Source organism: Emydura macquarii, unplaced genomic scaffold (genome assembly GCF_026122565.2).
Source record: "Emydura macquarii macquarii isolate MOO-44397 ecotype Brisbane River unplaced genomic scaffold, CSIRO-AGI_Emac_v2 contig_3530, whole genome shotgun sequence".
Lineage (NCBI taxonomy): Eukaryota > Metazoa > Chordata > Testudines > Chelidae > Emydura > Emydura macquarii.
In genome coordinates, this window is record NW_027133667.1 from 1233553 (window position 1) to 1250078 (window position 16526).

At 43.7% G+C, this 16526-nt stretch overlaps 1 protein-coding gene across 1 annotated transcript in view; it reads right to left on the bottom strand.

Moving 5' to 3' along the window:
• The window catches only part of STAB2 (stabilin 2), a 128585-nt gene that overhangs the window by 22251 nt on the left and 89808 nt on the right, over positions 1-16526 (bottom strand). Inside the window, exons 41-53 of the mRNA XM_067536088.1 lie at positions 16147-16223; positions 13972-14097; positions 12970-13043; positions 9784-9855; positions 7033-7152; positions 5308-5355; positions 4010-4093; positions 3759-3905; positions 3185-3325; positions 2732-2791; positions 1950-2126; positions 1761-1853; positions 614-760 (exon numbers count right to left, since the gene is read on the bottom strand). Of these exons, the coding sequence (XP_067392189.1) occupies positions 614-760; positions 1761-1853; positions 1950-2126; positions 2732-2791; positions 3185-3325; positions 3759-3905; positions 4010-4093; positions 5308-5355; positions 7033-7152; positions 9784-9855; positions 12970-13043; positions 13972-14097; positions 16147-16223 (1366 nt within the window). The remainder of the gene's footprint in view (positions 1-613; positions 761-1760; positions 1854-1949; positions 2127-2731; positions 2792-3184; positions 3326-3758; positions 3906-4009; positions 4094-5307; positions 5356-7032; positions 7153-9783; positions 9856-12969; positions 13044-13971; positions 14098-16146; positions 16224-16526) is intronic.

The window sequence follows — 16526 nt, forward strand, 5'->3', positions numbered from 1 at the left end:
GACAATACACATTTAGATGTATTGTAATAGGTTTTTACATGCTCCTGTGAAGGCATAGAGCATTAGCCAGTGTTAGTGACTGGATACCAGATTAGATGGATAATGGCTTTTTTTTTTTAACCTTACTTGTAACTCAGACAGTGACAATATCATCCTCTTATAGGTGGTAACTTTATTTGACTCTCTCTCAACATGCATTATTCAAAAGCGTCCAAAGAGAATGAAGTTTTACACTCTGTTCGTAGTCATATTTGTCCATAAAGAGCTTCTCTAGATTAGGAGAGGTGGCTAAAATTAGGTCAGGGGTAGCTGACACGTTTTAGCTAACCCCAACCTAACCTTGATCTTTTCCTTACTGGATATGCAGGTGGACCTCAGTGTATCTTTTAGGCACCTTACTTCACCTTTTACTTCATTTTAGTCAAGGTCCACCCTAAGCTTCGCACCAGACAAACCCAAAGTAGCACTTTAAGCAGGGTTTCACCCAGGGAGCCAAACCCTGACTGCACTGAAATCAGTGGAAGGTTTGCCATTGACTTCAGTGGGGCTAGGATTTGGCCCCTAGTTCACATCTCTGCCACGGTCAAAAAACTGACTGGAAGGACTGACTGACCGGGAAATCCGCTGTGATAAAATTGTCACATCGACCACCCAGGGTGGGGTCCATTAGCATGCAGTCAATGCCATAAGCGATGCCACCATCAAACTCTAGGTGCCGCTGCACTACTCGACACCTCCTGTCATTCAGAAAGAGGTCACCCTGAGGGAGAGGCAAAGAGAGAAAGGCGCATAAAATAAGGAGCCTGTTTTACTGGATGCTTGGTTCAGTACATGTGCAGTTCCTCTTCAGGAATGAGTAAGAATATAAATCTGGCTTTGAAGCCAATTACCTCTTTTACAGAGTAAAAATTGCATATCATTTCCAGACAGGATAACAGTGTTTCCCACTGGGTTTAAGCATGAACCCCTGTCTCTGTGCATGTCCCAGTTTGCTATGCCCCTGCAGGTAGGTGCCAGAGGGAATGATGGGCAGATGCCACCACCCATGAGATCCCTCCCCTACAAGAGCAGGCAGAGTGCTCCCTCATAACACTCACAGTGTCTCCTTAGTCAATGTGTATACATGTAAGGCCAAATGTTCAGAAACAGCTATCTGAGTGCAAACAGGTAATTACACACACAAACCCTGCAGTTTGCACAACAGATTTGGGACAGGTTTGTATCTAGGCAATAAGAATTTGCAGGTACCTAGTCCTAAAATATAGCCTATATGGTACATAGTATACTTCTAACTCTTCTCCCAGAGTCACCTTGTATGAGCTCATTCTATATTTTGATCTGTTACATGCTAAGGTATTTAGGCACCTCACTCCCACTGAAATCAGGAGCCTGGCTACCTTTGAGGATCTGGGCCTAAGCCACAGTGGGATTTCTCTTTCAAGGTATGTGCCAGACAGTTATTAAGAGAGATTATTGCCTTATGATAAAGAAAATTATTCTTCAATAAGCCACTTAATTGTAAGACAAATCACAAACCTGTGGATCCGTTTTCTAAGGCCCTGCTCCTGCACTGGGATACACTAATGTGGACCATTGTGTATGTGGAATATCGATTCCAGTGTTGTTAATTCCTTGGGGGGGCTCTGCACAGGCATGGGGGAGGGTGTGCCCTAGAGGTTCCCAATGTAGTATCAAGACCTATGTTATTAAATAGTACATGCCATGAGGATTCCTAAAGTGCTGGTATGTTCAACACTTACAATAGAGTTGTTGTTATCCCCACATTTAACACTCAGATCAGAACCTTGAAGGGTCTTCAGTGAATTGGAGTTGGGGAGATCACAGGCTAACATCTGTGAAAGAAACACACAGAGTGGGAAGATTTGGTATTGGAGAACGGAGTTTTAGCAATGCCTCTTCTAAACAAATCAGGAAATGTGTGAAAGCACCTTGGCATCTCTGATGACATGGAATCTCAGGTATTGCACCAGTTTGTCCTTGTTGGATTTTTTAAACAGGAAATCCTGCTGTTCCTTAGGCAGAGCTCTGAGAGCTGCATCTGTAGGCCAGAACAAGGTGACTGGTTTATGAAGAGGATCACTGATTACACTCATCAAGCCGGCATTCTGCAACATACAAAAAAATGAGAGCGATTTTTTTTTTACTGTAAAATTACACCCACTCTAAAGGATTAACACTGAGTAACATGTGCTGTAGCCAGGAGTGAATTGGCCCAGCAGTGGCAATGCATCATAGCCTTCCTAGTAAATGGCCTGCATTTTTGCCTTCCTGGGCACAAAGTCAAGATTTGAAAAAGTGGGTGCCTAAAATTAGGTTCCTGAGTCTGTATTTAAACTGATTTTCAAAAGTATTGAGCACCCAGCAACTCTTATTAAATACCAGGCCACTTATTTAGGTGCCTAACTATGGGCTTAGGAACCCATTTTTACAAATCTGGGCCAAAAAGGTTTTGCACACAAGGTGGAGTAAAGAGCAGGGAGAGGATGAATCTGATAGACCCATGAGTGCTCAGACCTGCCTGCCATTCTCCCCTGTGCAAGGTGAGAGAACTGACTGCAGGGGCTCCTCCATACCCTGTGGGGAGCCTGTGCCCTATTCCACACTTTACACAGCCCCATCACGCAGGGTGTGTGCCAATTTCACAATTTCATCCTGAAGGTGTGGATTTAAAAACTGTGCCACGTGGGCATAGCCTCATGTATTCTCTTACCTCTAGCAAGTTGCTGAACATGATGTATCCTTGTTTGGCTGCAACCATTTTAAGACTTTCCTAGAAAGACATGAGTATTAAATGGGCTTACGTGTCTTGTCCGGGAAAGAAACTGGATATAGATTTAGTGATAAGTACACAGTAATAAACATTTGGCATGTTAGATCTTGTGGTTCACTTGTCATTGTGAAATCAAAGCCATCTTGAAGGCCTTATTTTAGATGCTCTCTTTACAAAGCAGAGCATCTTTAATATAAATATAATTGATGAATGAATGCTAATGAATGTTAAATATAAAAGGTTAATTTATGCAACCCTGTAAAACTATGCTGATGGTTCAGTGTAGGGGCTTTAAAATGCCAATGCTTTTGTTGTAACTACTAAATCAAATGGTAATTGGTCAGAAACATTCCAGATTAGACTGGCAGAATGATATAGGAACGAGGTACATACCCGCTCCATGCTCGATCCCCCCTTCGGGAATTCCTGCATGTGTTGTGGAAGCAGGATGTTATCTATGATGTGTATCACACCATTTGTGGTGACAGTATCGCTGGCTAGAATCTTAGCTTTGTTATTCAGATACACTGAGTTCTGAAAAGGTAAACAAAGAAGTGTTTTCTCTGGAAACATGCAGCAGGGAAATACCAAAATGAAACCTCTTTAACTTGAAAGGCCGACTCACGGCTTGTAATATATTTGCCACAAATCGGAGTCCAGTTTTAGTAATTTAGGGTTTGATCCTGCAACCCTCAGTCACACCGGGTGTCCTGCAAAAATCAGTGCCGCTATCCACATAAATAAAGATTACTCACATGAGCAAGGACTGCAAGACTGCTCCCTGAACATGGCAAACAGAGAGGGTGGCATTTGTGAAAGCAATAACCAATAGACAATTCTTATTTGAAATACTATTTATTATTTTTTAAAACCTAAAAGGAGGAAAGGGAACATTCTAATCTTAAAAAAGAAAAATGAAAATGGTTGGTTTATTATTCTAGCAATTTTACCTTCACCATCTTGTTACCTGTGAGAAAGTGACCTTGATGGGGTCTCCCTGGAGAGAGGTGACATTTGTAATTGTTGTCAGGTCATTATAGAGTAGTCCGGCACAGCCCACCATATGGTACCGAAGGATCTGCGGCATCACTCCGTTGACAAGCCAGTCTTTAATCTAGGGCAGGAATTGGAGGAGTTCAAAGGCAAGGACAGAATTACATACCCATCCAAAAGGCCTTAGCTGACTCACTCAGAGTCTGTTGCCTTTTTCTTACTTACTTTTGGTTCACTGTCAAATGCGGCTGTACTGGGTACAAAGATAGTGAAAGGACCAGAACCTGAGAGATCTTTGAGAGCAAGGGCCTGGAAAGTTTAAAAGGACAAAACAAAAATCATTCATTAATGCACATAGTTTCCTACACTGGGCAGACTGCGACTGGATCCCATACAGGAAACCAAACCCCATACTGTAGGCAGGGCCTCTAGACTGCCCTCTCTGGCTGCCCACAGGCCTGCTCCTTGTTGCCATCTGCTTCACACTGGATCCCCTCCTCCCATCCCACCACAAAGGAATGTAAGAGTGAGAGAAATACTCTGCTGCCATTGAGAAAATCCCCTCCCAACTCCTTCAGCCTTAGAGGATTTAAAGCGTTCTCTCTGCAAGGTTTGCCTCACCATACTCTCCCTCAGCTTCTTCTACCACTGAGCGCTCTCTCCTTCTCTCATGTGCTGCCTTCCTTTATAACAATGCACAAGTAGTGCTTGAGAGTGAGAGAGAAAGCTGTGCTCTGCAGTGATTAGTAGGGAAGCAGAAAGGTTACAGGACTTGCAGGGAGAGTGATTAAATCCTTTCATCTTGAGGGAACCAAAAGTGTTTTCATATTCACATATGTATCCACATGCTTACGTATAATCTTATTGTTAGAAACCTACTGCCCATTGCTCTAGGTGTTGCACAAACATATAGCAAGAGAGAGTCCCTGTTCAGAAACACTTACACTCTAAAGGGTGCAGGGAAGACAGAGGCACAGAGCAGAGCTAGGACTAGAGCTCAGGTCTAGCTGGTTTAGTGCCCTATCCATTGTTCCACACTACCTCTCTACATACGCCTACACAGAAGAATCACCATCCCTTGAAATGTAGTCACACGAGGGGAGGCACACAGCAGCTGTTTAGAAGCTCACCACAACATCCTACAACATTTTGGAGAGGTGGTGAAAAATACCGTGTACAACCGAAAATGCGGTGGGAACTAGATCAACCGAATGTAGTTGCCCACATCAGAATTTGGGTGTGAAAAGTGCTACGGGATCTCTGTCTATGAATGGGCATGGCTTCAGTTTTGGGTCTGACCTGGAGGACACCAAGTGTGTAGTCCCTCCAGTTTCAAAGTCATACTGGGGAGTTGTGGCAACACTCAGAGGGAAGAGAGGGCCACTTGCTGAATAACTAGCACCACTAGGTTTTCTGTGAAGGTCTTCAATATAAGTAATAATTGACCTACTCCAGTCCTGATTACCATGTTAGATCAGAGCCAGAGATGCTGTGGCACAAAAAACATTCAAGAATTTTCTTACCTTTAGATGGAAATAAAAATTAGTAGTATTGGAGTCCTTGAGAAGCTCCTGCAACCAAGAATAACAGCACTTTTATACTGAATTGTGTCAATTTAGAATTGTGTCTGAAGAATATAAATAAATGTTGCCCCCAGGACAGAAACACGGCTGGTGTTAGAAAGGGACCTTTCTGGTCTAGATGGTACAGTATCCATCTGCACTGGTACAGTTTGTCAGCTGAACTCTCACTGTAGCTCTTATCTGGCTTGTTGTATGCGTTATGTTGCCAGACTATCAAAAAGCAGTTTTGAGAATCTAAGAAATAGCAGCATTCATGTTCCTTGGGGTGCCAGCTAGGCGTCAGGTCAACCTGTTTCTTCATAGTATAGCCCTATTCTTATTATGGAGACCCAGTGAGACAAAACCAGGCCTCACCTGTTAATATTGAAGATTAGAACTTGTTGAGGAGCGGGCATTTTGCTGCTGCTGCTATATTGAAAGTTATATACAGAAACCAAACTTTATCAAAGTGACTAGCGATTCTGGGGGCCTCACTTGAGACCCTTTAAAGGAATCTGATTTTCAGAAGTCAGGTCTGAGCACTTTCTGAAAATCCGGTCCCTTTAAGGTGTCTCAAGTTGGGCCCCCAAACATGCTAGTCTTTTTTGAAAATTGTGTCCCGAGGTAACACTTACAGGACTAGGGAGATAAATGTCTATATTGTGTTGCAGTGGCCCCATGGAGAGTTCTGCATGCGGTTCTGGGCTTTATGCCACAGAACTTTGTTAATCTGGGGGAAACCTAAAGGGCAAGAAAAACTGCAAAAAGGTTTAGGAAGTATGACATCTGAAGGAGAGGTTCAGAGAAATGAAAACATATAGCCTACAGAACCAATACCTCAGAGGTGACATAACCATTCCTCCATGTCTTTGAAGAAGTAATAAAAAGTAAGGGAGGGAATTATTCAGATGAGATCTTCCGGACAGTCCTTGTTTAAATGGTAATAGCCAAGTTCTGGGCTAGGGGCTGAAGAGCTTACAGGATATAAACTCTGAGGTGATTCTAGCTATAAGAGGAAGCCTTTCCCCCCCTTTCAGTTTTGGACCTTCTATCATCTGTGCAAGAAGAGAGGGAGCTGGGTGTGCACTCTCCAGTGTGCGGGTTCTGCCATTCTGCCTGGCCTTCATATGGGCTGTATGAAGGGTCAGAAGGCTCCTTGGACCCCTTTCCCCTTCTGCTCTTCATCCGTGAAGGACCAAGCAGAATCTGGCCCTTCCAAAAGCACTGAACATCTGAAATTCCTATTCATTCTGCCGGAGTATGGGTGCTCAGCACCTCTGAAAACAAAGCCACCCGGGGTGTTTCAGGTTGGACGCCCAAAGACTGAGCAACCAAAATTAGTGGGCACTTTGGAAAATGTACTGAACTTTATTGGCAAAAGGGAGACTAGAGCTCACAAGTTCCTGACCCCCTAATCCCATGCCCATGTCACTGCTTCTTAACAAGCTGCCTGATGTGCAGCAGCTGTTTGCCTTTAAAAGGTGCCAGTTCTGCCTTAGATAAAATAGATGAATTTACTTTAGCATTTGCAGTATTCCCTCTTGCTACTGAAGGACATACCTAGGAAATACTGGGGTAGCTGTGCCTATTCATCTCAGCAAAGCTGGCACGTTTTTAAGAGTGCCCACTGTTTTACATAACTCGTTGAAAAATCTTTAGTAACAGTACACACACATAATGTTTTACCTGGTAGATGGTGCCTCGGCATTTAAATCCATCCCCAATGTAATCAGGTTTGCAGGTGCAGGTCCTCTCTGTCAGCTCGGTGTCATTACAGATCGCAGATTCACTGCACCCACCGTTATTCTTGTAAGATTAGCAACATCAGACAAAGTCTAATTAGTTGGTGCATGTGTGTTTACAAAATAATTTCAGTCCCTTTTCACTTCTACAAGTTGGAAAATCTTAATCCCAAATACTTCTTTAAAAAAGAAGACCACGTTCAAACTTCCAACAGAGGGACGTATTCTCTTTCTCATGAATAGTAGAAAGCATTCAAGATTAGTGTAAAGGTTATTATTGACACAACGCGAAGCACAATGCCAGTTTTTTTAACACCCATTTCCTAACTCCTTGGTTCAGTGTAATGTAACTGGCTACTGTATGTTACTACCCAAAAGATTTCCATGCAGGCCTCATCATGGACTCCTGGGCCATGATTCTGAGCTGCACCTCTTAGGAGGTGCATCCTGAGAGGGAAGGGAGCCAAAAGTGGCTGTTCATCACACCTTTGTGTCTCTGGGATTTTGGAGGCTGGGTTGCAGAGGCTGCTCTAGTTTATACCTTCTGTGTCTGGTAGCCCAGGATAGCTGGAACTGCCACATGTGTCCTTCCCCGACACATCCCCTTCTTCCCCCTGCCCCACCTCCATCTGGGAGCTTGGCGGGGAGTGGCATAGGTGTGTTCATCTGGTTTTTCATCTCCTGGGAGCTCCCTCTGTTAGGGGAATTCCCCAGAGGGGAGAGCTGGCTGCTTTCACCCCCTGTTACACCCACCTGTTACACCCACTGAGCCAGCATACAAGGGCCCAAGCGCAGCCCAGAATTAGTGTCCAGGTGATAATCAGACCTTCAGATTGCAAACCGGTTTACTTGTGGACGAGGGGAAAGGTCCCTTCATGACAAACCAGGGAATGCTGCCAGATGAGAAATTTAGCTCATTTTCTTTTCACATGTTCATTTCTAGAACGCAGATGCAAATCACGGGGGATCCCACTTCCACTTCGTCTCTCCTCCCAGTCTGAGTGGTCGTGGGAGGTCCCTGAACTACCTCCAAGGGTCTAGTCGGGACGGGCCCTAGCATAGTTCTCACCCTAAGCAATGAGGTTTGGATTTGTGCGCTGTTTATTTTGGTCGATCTAGCTGGACTGTTGGACAGGGAATTGAGTTTATTCAGAGCTCTCTGTGAGGCTTGGCCATGGAGCGTTTGGCTATGTTACAGTCAGATTAGCATGTTGCAAAACATTGACAAAAGGCGCCCTTCTGTATTCTTTTAATAGCACTGTAGCTAGTGAAGTGGAAGACAAGCTGACAAAATGAAGCTCACACAGGAACATACACAGCAGCTCATCACTCTGAACAACATCTCCATCTCTGACTTATAATTTACGTTTCTTCGCTATTCCATCTGGGCAACCTCTGATGCTTTGAAAAATAATCCAGTGACAGATTGTTGCCAGGTCAAGGGATGATAATCACTTGTCACCATTCTCAGGAGACAAAAGATCAGCGTATATAGGACAGTGAAATGCATCAGCCATTCTTAGCTTGTACTCATAGGGATGCAGCTATTGAATGTTGAAGGCTTTACACTGGAGACCAATGAGCAAGTGCTTGTATGCAACATACGGCTCGATCCTACACTTCCTACTTGGGCTAAATGTGAATGGGAGTTTTGCCTGTGTCTGAAGTATGGGATCGGGCCCGTTGAGTAAAATTCAACCTCATGCAGAGGGCCAGCACCAGGGCGGGCAGTCACATGGGATCCAAATGGTGCCCAGAGCTTGTGCCAGCTCTTTGCACAAAACGAGTCGTTCCAAAGACAGAGGGTTTGGTTCTCCAATCCATCTGAGCACAGGATTGCACTTCCCTGATTCCACATGCATAGGGAGAACTTACTTGAGAAAACATACACCAGTGGAGGATCAAGCATAGCAGAGATCTGCTCTATCATGGCCCCTCATCTCCCAGCTCCCAGAACACCCTCAACATGTCCTCTTCTTCCCCATATGCTGAGGGATGCACCAGATTTAACACCAGTGAAGAGTTCCTCTGCACAGTGGGAATTCTCCACCCACCAGCTTGCTACTTTAAGGCCACTTTGTGCCATTTTCAGGCCACTTAACAGCCTGGAGAAGCTGGCCCATGGTACATTATCCTGGCAGCCAATGAGCAGACAGGAATGAGGCTGTGATATTTGATTTATTATCTTGCAATTATTTGTGAAACTGGCATCAGATAAGAATTTTCCCACATTATCACTGGAACCTCGCTATTTTATTTGGTCTTTCTTAGAAACTGCATTCACTTCTTCTAAAACCTTAGAGATTGGTAGGCACTTCAGAAACTGTTAGTAATTTTAAAGAATGGATTTTTAAATTTTAACTAATTTCAGCAACACTGAAAAATCTGCATAGAAATAATGAAAATTTCTCTTTACATTTAACTACAAAGAACCAGTATCTCCCCCAGGATTTGATTTAAGGATTTTTTGTTTTTGATTTAAAAATCATTAAAGCTTTAAAATCTAAACTGTGATATATTTGTGCTCCGCATATTCTTAAATGCTGTCAGCTATATTTTAAGCATATAAAATATATGAATCGGGGCCTTACTCTACACATTTCTAAGCCAGTACCAAACCAAACGAAAAGCATGTTGGGGTAATATACAAAAAATTGAATGATCAGAGTATACTTTCCTATTAGCCGATACTCACTGATAAACACAGATTGATGTATGTGCACGTTTTACCATCTCCTGAATATCCTTTCAAACAATTGCACACTGCCTACCAGGAGAAGAAAGGATCCATATTAACACAGAAACATATGGAAGTTGGATGTAGTACTTTTTTGATTTGTATTTACTTTTGTATTGGTTATACTGCTCTTCATGGTAAAATGAGGAGAGAAAAGAACTCAGAATCCCATTTTATCTTAATATCCATTTTGCAATTTTCCATTTCTCACGCTACAAGCACATCAGCTCTTTGAGGGCAGCTCCTCAGCTGATGCAAGGTATCACCGCTCCATTGGTTTGACGGAGCTGTGACAATTTACATAATCTGAGGATCTAGCCCTATATACTTATTATCCTTTTGCACTTCTCCTCTGCAACTGAGGGCATCGGAAATGACCTCTCTTTATCTCACCACTTACTGGGTATCTCATTTCAGATAGCAGCTGAAAACAAATCCCATCTCCCTCCTTTTATCTGTATTATTTAAATCACTAAAGAAGTTGGCCATGATTTCAGAATAAAGAATCAGGACACTTTTGTGGGGACACTTGGGGTGGTGAAATACTCCCACAAAAGCACACTGTAACAAATGTGTCCTGGTGTTGCTACTGCCAGCTTCTCACTCAGCAGTGTCACATGCAGTGTAGTTACACTGCGGTTATGCTTTTTGATACCTGCAATTACCACGCAGCTGGAAGGTTAACATGGCTAAAGGAAATTACTTATTCTTTCTTTAAAGGCCATGCATGACAATGTGGGGGAGATAGTATCTTTTATAGGACCAACTTCTGTTGGTGAGAGAGAGACAAGTTTTTAAACTCTGCGTCTGGTCTTCTTCAGGACTTGAGGAAGAGCTCTGTGTAACTCAAAAGCTTGTCTCTTTCACCAACCTCCCCCACTTTGTGTCTCTAATATCCTGGGACTGACATGGCTACAGCAACATGGCACATTTTATGCTTGTCATTTTAGAATGTAGGGCCATTAACTACATTATGCTGATGCTGAGGTAGCTGGTTGTCCGAAAACGAAACTGCCAAGCAATCGCAGTGTGATGACAGGGTATTTAGAAGGTAACTACCTTCTAAAACACATGGATAAATCACGAGACTCTTTGGGGAAGGACAAGCAATTCAGGCCTCTGGTTATAGGATTCTGCAGAAATTATATGTATCAAAAATAGTACTTCGCAGGGGTCAGTTGTGAGCCTTCTTGCACGCCTGGGCAGGGGAGAAAGGGAGTGTAAGGAGCTCCTTTGGGGAGGCTACTTGCATTGCCAATGACTGTGCAGGGAAGAGGGCAGCCACTGCTGGGCTGTTTCACTCCCTCCTGTGCAGGTGGGCAGAGTTCTGGCACCATACTCCCCTCACACAATGTTCCGTCCCCGCACATGAGAGCTGAGGCCAGGCCCGCCCACGTGGTCCCTGATCAGAGCTAGACATTTGGCCCAGCTGCCTCTCTGTCCTGGGGAAGAAGGGACCAGGCCAAATTTGAGTGGTGCTGCAACCCCCTGTCCCTGTTTGGTCCCCCCCCCACCTTTGCAGTCCTTCTGGTGCCACTGGGCATCCCCATCCCCCAGGGAGAAGTGGAGCAGGGATTGCTGGGAACTCCCAGTACCCAGGAGGGTGGGAGGATTGAATCTGAGCTTTTGGTGCTTCCCGAGGATGTGGAGATGTGGAAGGGGACAGGGGTCTGGTCTGGTCTGGAGCTCCCAGAACTGTCTGGTTCCCAGTGGGGATAGTGCTGTTCAGCCTGACTGACTGTCTGGAGAAGAGCGTGGGGCTAGGTGCGGGGTGGGGAGACCACAGGGTTGGGTGCAGGGGGAGAGCTTGGAGCTGGGAGACAGGGCAATGGAGGGTGGGGGGAGACGGTGAGGCTGAGTGTGGGGAAGGAGGCAGGGACTGTGTATAGAGCTGGATGCAACGGGAAGAGCACAGGTCTGGGTGCTGAGCCAGGCTGAAAGCTCAGGACTGGGTATGGATTAGCTGCAGGGGGAAAGAGCTCTGGACTCCCTCCTTAGGAAAATTCTGGTTGCCCCCCCTGGCTGAGGCAAAAGAGGAAGTAATCTGTGCCAGCTGATGCAGATGACTCCCCCCTTGGAGCAAAGGGGAAGCCAGCTTGTTATTCCCAGTCACTGTCTGTTTTCTGCCCTGTTCCTGGAGAAGCACACAGCTATGCTGGCTGGATTGTAGGGCTATCCTCCAGTCCATAGCAATTACAGGCAAGTATGAAAGTAGGGGGGTGATAAGTACTTCAATCATATAGTTAAACTTCTAGTCACATGAAAGCAGTGGCAATTACAGGTGTAAAAAAGCATAACTGCAGTTTTATTGCACATTGATTGCAGAATTAATTATATTTTAATTAAGTCATAAAGTTTAAGGCCAGAAGGGATGACTAGATCATCTGCGTCATAACTGTTCAAAAATGCTAGAACACTGTGGCATCAATCGTGCTTGAATGGCTGTAGCTAGCATAGTTCTGATCTCACCATGGATCAGGATATCTGTTCCACAGATGCCAGTTGTGCAAATTAATGTTTTGACTTACATAGCCAATGATTGAGAATTTACAAAGATATCAACAATAAATCACTGTAACTTGATTGTCTGGGCCAGTCTTTTCCCCTTTCTCCCTCCCTTCCTTCGAAAAGGGTCTAGTACACAGCAAGTTTTCCCTTGATGTTCACAGAATACTGAAAGGGTGAATACCAAAATTCTGTAATTAAACAGGAGAGTGGTGATAAATCACTTGTTTTATCTGCTTATGCAAGAATCAGTTATACACCGGGAGCAAAACTGGTTGGAAAACGAGGATTTTTCTGCTGAAAATTTTAACAAAAATAAAGAGAATTTCATTTGCATCCAAATTTCAGAAAAAAAAGTTTTCAGCTGAAAACTTTTAAAAATTAGGCCAAAAAACAAACAAAAATGATTTGGCCAACATTTTTTGGGTTTTGGCCAACATTTTTCAGCTTTCAGGATTTTGGTGTCCAAGGAAAAATTGAAAAATTGTGAGGAAAGCAAACACTTTGCACAAACATGTTTGTTTTGCTGAAACCCAATTTTCTGTCCAAAAAGAAGAGAAGAAAAGTTGAGTTGAAAAATGTTCAGCCGGCCCTCGATAGGCGTGACAACCTTTTTAACTATGATGACACATGACTCACCTGATTGGGTCCAGTCTGAGTGCATTCTGCGTTTCTATCACATCCACCGTTGTTCTCCAAGCAGGGATTGATATCTTTATAAAACAAAAATAATCGGAGCAAATGGAGTGATTTACAAATTCTAACTTCACTGATTAGCTAAGGAGGAATGCAGGCTTGTGAAATGTGATTCATTTAGACTGATTCTCATTGCCACCTAATACCCTCCTTGGAGGTATCTTTCACCTTTCTTGACAAGAGCTGTAAACATGCAGACAATATTGCTTTTAGAATGGTTCATAATGAAAGTCAATACACTAAGGGCTTGTCTACACTTAAAAAGCTGTAGCGGTGCAGCATTGCCGCTGTAGCACCTCAGTATAGTCACTCTACATGCTGACAGGAAGCTTCTCCCATCAGCATAGGAACTCGAGCTCCCCAAGAAGTGGTAGCTAGGCTGACAGGAGAAATTTCCTGTTGACATAACACTGCCTACAGCAGGTGTTAGGTCTGTTTAATTGCATTGCTCAGAGTTGTAGATTTTTCACACCTCTAAGGAATGTAGTTATACCTACCTATTTTCCTAGTGTAGACAAGGCCTAAATCTTTTACCTTTTCCTTGAATGGATATAAGCTTAAAGCCTAATTCAAAGTGTCCATTGAAATTAGTGGCAGGTGACTTCAGTGAGCTTTGCATCAGACCTCTAAAGCAGTGACCTGAATGTTAGGACTCTTAGGTCTCAGGGGCAATTCACTGTTGTGATTTCAGAGAAGATGTTTTGTTTTGGAGATACTTGAATTTTGCATTTCTGTGGATGTGGTTTTCCTTTTAAAGTTTCTTATAGTTTGCCCCAAGGCAAGAGTGTGTGTGTGTTTGTGGAGAGAAATATATATTTGGGGAGCCATCACGTACACAGTGGACACCATGCAGCATTAACATACACAGTACATACATTGCGTAGACACCGTTGTATCACTTCCCTTTCTTATGACAAGTGCCCTGATATAGTAGTGATCTCTTACCAAGGCAGACTATTCCATCTCCAGTGTATCCAGCTGTGCAAACACATACTCTGTTTCCTGGAGTAGTTCTTCTACACTCTGCTTTGGCAGAACAGCCACCATTGCTGGTCTCACATGCGTCAATAACTGTATAATGGGGGAAACAAAAAATGAAATCAATGTGCTTAATTTGTTTTATTGGCAGATTAACTAATATCTGTCATCATGTCTCCAAAGGTAAAGGAATTTAGTGATATTTCCTAGACAAATAAACTTTTCTGATTTAAGAGTCCATAGATGTAATTAGCATCTCACACGTATTTCTTATAAACTGCGATAGGAGAAGGGGAAAGTGCATTTCTAATGTGGAAAATAAGAAGTCAGCTGAGATTGGTTCTGCATAAATTCCTATCCTCCAATGCTGCCTAGTCTAACTACAAATGATAAAGAAAGAGTCCTACACATTTTTCATGGGATCACAGGGATCCTTCCAATTGTTCCTTAGTTTGGAAAGGTTTACACTTCCCGTGAAGGGGTGTAAACCCTGCACAGGCACTGAAAAGGAAAGCGAGCTTGATAATGCTAATCATGTCACTTGGACGTGTTAAAGGACTTTGACCCTGGGAATTGTTCGACTCTTGAATGTGCCTTGGCTGGAGGTTGAGGTCATTCCTATGGCTGGAATAGGCTGAAGAACATAACAGGGAAACTGAGGCAGAGCGGCTGGAATGCCACATCCAGCTACCAAAAATCAAACTCCCAGTCTCTTGTTTGATAGAGCAGGGCCTGTTCTACTGGGCTAATGGGCTTTTCTGGTCAAACAAAAATTCCATAGTATTCTATTAATGGTCAAAACCACTGTACTCACACTAGCGTAAGATAGATGCAGTGTTTTCAGCCACTGAAACTGAATAGAGCGTTTTCAGTTTGGACAGCTCCACCAGATCACCCAGCCTGTTTGTGGCAGAAAGGCCCCATCAGGAGAGAGATGAAGGCCAAAACGGCATAAACGCCAGGGTCTTGACACAGCTAGGTTCTGCAGCACAGTGGTTATTCAGATGGAAATTCTTGCCATTTCCTCAATTCTAAATAACACTAGGGCCCAGATTTTGATCTGTGCTGAGTTGTGTAAAAGTGGGTAGGGCCCCATCTGGTCGCCTGTGTAAATTAGAGCAGCGAAACAGCTGCTTTAATTTACATCCTTCTACTCATGACACCAACAAGCTGTTCCAGTAGTTAGAATCGTGGACCACAGTGGACTGGCAACTTGGACTGCAACTCTTTTTTCTCAGGAATTCCCCTACACGAGGGGCCAAGTAGAGTGACCAGATAGCAAGTGTGAAAAATTGGGACAGGGGGTGGGGGCCTATGTAAGGAAAAGCCCTGAATATTGGGACTGTCCCTATAAAATGGGGACATCTGGTCACCCTAGGACTAAGAGTAGGTGGAATAGAGTCATAGGCTGGTTCTATGCCATCATAGATGCTCCCTACATATGGAGAATTTCCCAGTAGCACATTAACCTGGCTTTCTGGCTGATTTGTGCAGCGAGGGTGTTGCAAAGCAGAGACTAGAATCTGGTGTCAGGACCCTGCAGCGTGGCTAGACAAATACTCCATTGTTCCAAAGGGCATTATTTTAATCAGATAAGGATTAGGGAATTAATCACACATACTGCAGTAGGAAACAGTCTTTCATAAATCTGGATTTTCCACGCTTTTAAAAGAACACCTGGGATTAACTGCAATTGCCCCTTTCTTTGGCTATCCGTAGAGCAGTTTTATTTAATCACCACAAATCTACATCAATTCAGAAAATGGACAAAACCACAGGACTAGCCAGAAGTGCTTCTGTCCCTCAAATCAGCCCATGTTCATTAAACTGGATCAGAAAAAGAAAACAGACATAATCCAGGTTTTGCTACTCCAAAACTAACACAGCGCCAGTTGTGCACAATATGGTCCCTCTCCCCATTCTTTCCTTTTAACACAACGTACAGTATCTAAGGGATTTCTAGGCCTTTGTTTTTGTGAATCTGCACCTGTTGCAGTCTATTCATTTTGAATAAACTGGCAGCAATTCCTCTTTTCACTTCCTGTGTGGAAACGTTCATCTCTCAACAGCTCTTCTGTTCACAGTGAACATCAAGTGCTTCACACACATTCTTTCCAAAGGCAGAAAACAAAGCCCACTTGCCTGTACAGTGTGTTCCATTCCCTTTAAAGCCAGCTGCACACTTGCAATATGCAGCGCCACCAGACTCGAGGAAGCAGCTAGAATGGATGATGGAGGAAGGTGGTATATTAGAAATCATTACTTGCTCTGTATTGTCATCACTGCTCTGCTGTCTCTTTATTATTATTTATTCTTTGTACTACCATAATGCCTAGGAGTCCTGGTCCTGGACCAGGACTCCATGGTGCAAGGCGCTGTACAAACACAGAACAAGAAAACGGCCTTGCCTCAAAGAGCTTGCAATCTAAATATAAGACAAGAGACAACAGATGGACATAGGGGAGTACACAGAAACAATGAGACAATACTGGTCAGCACGATAGGCGGTGGGTTCAGCACAC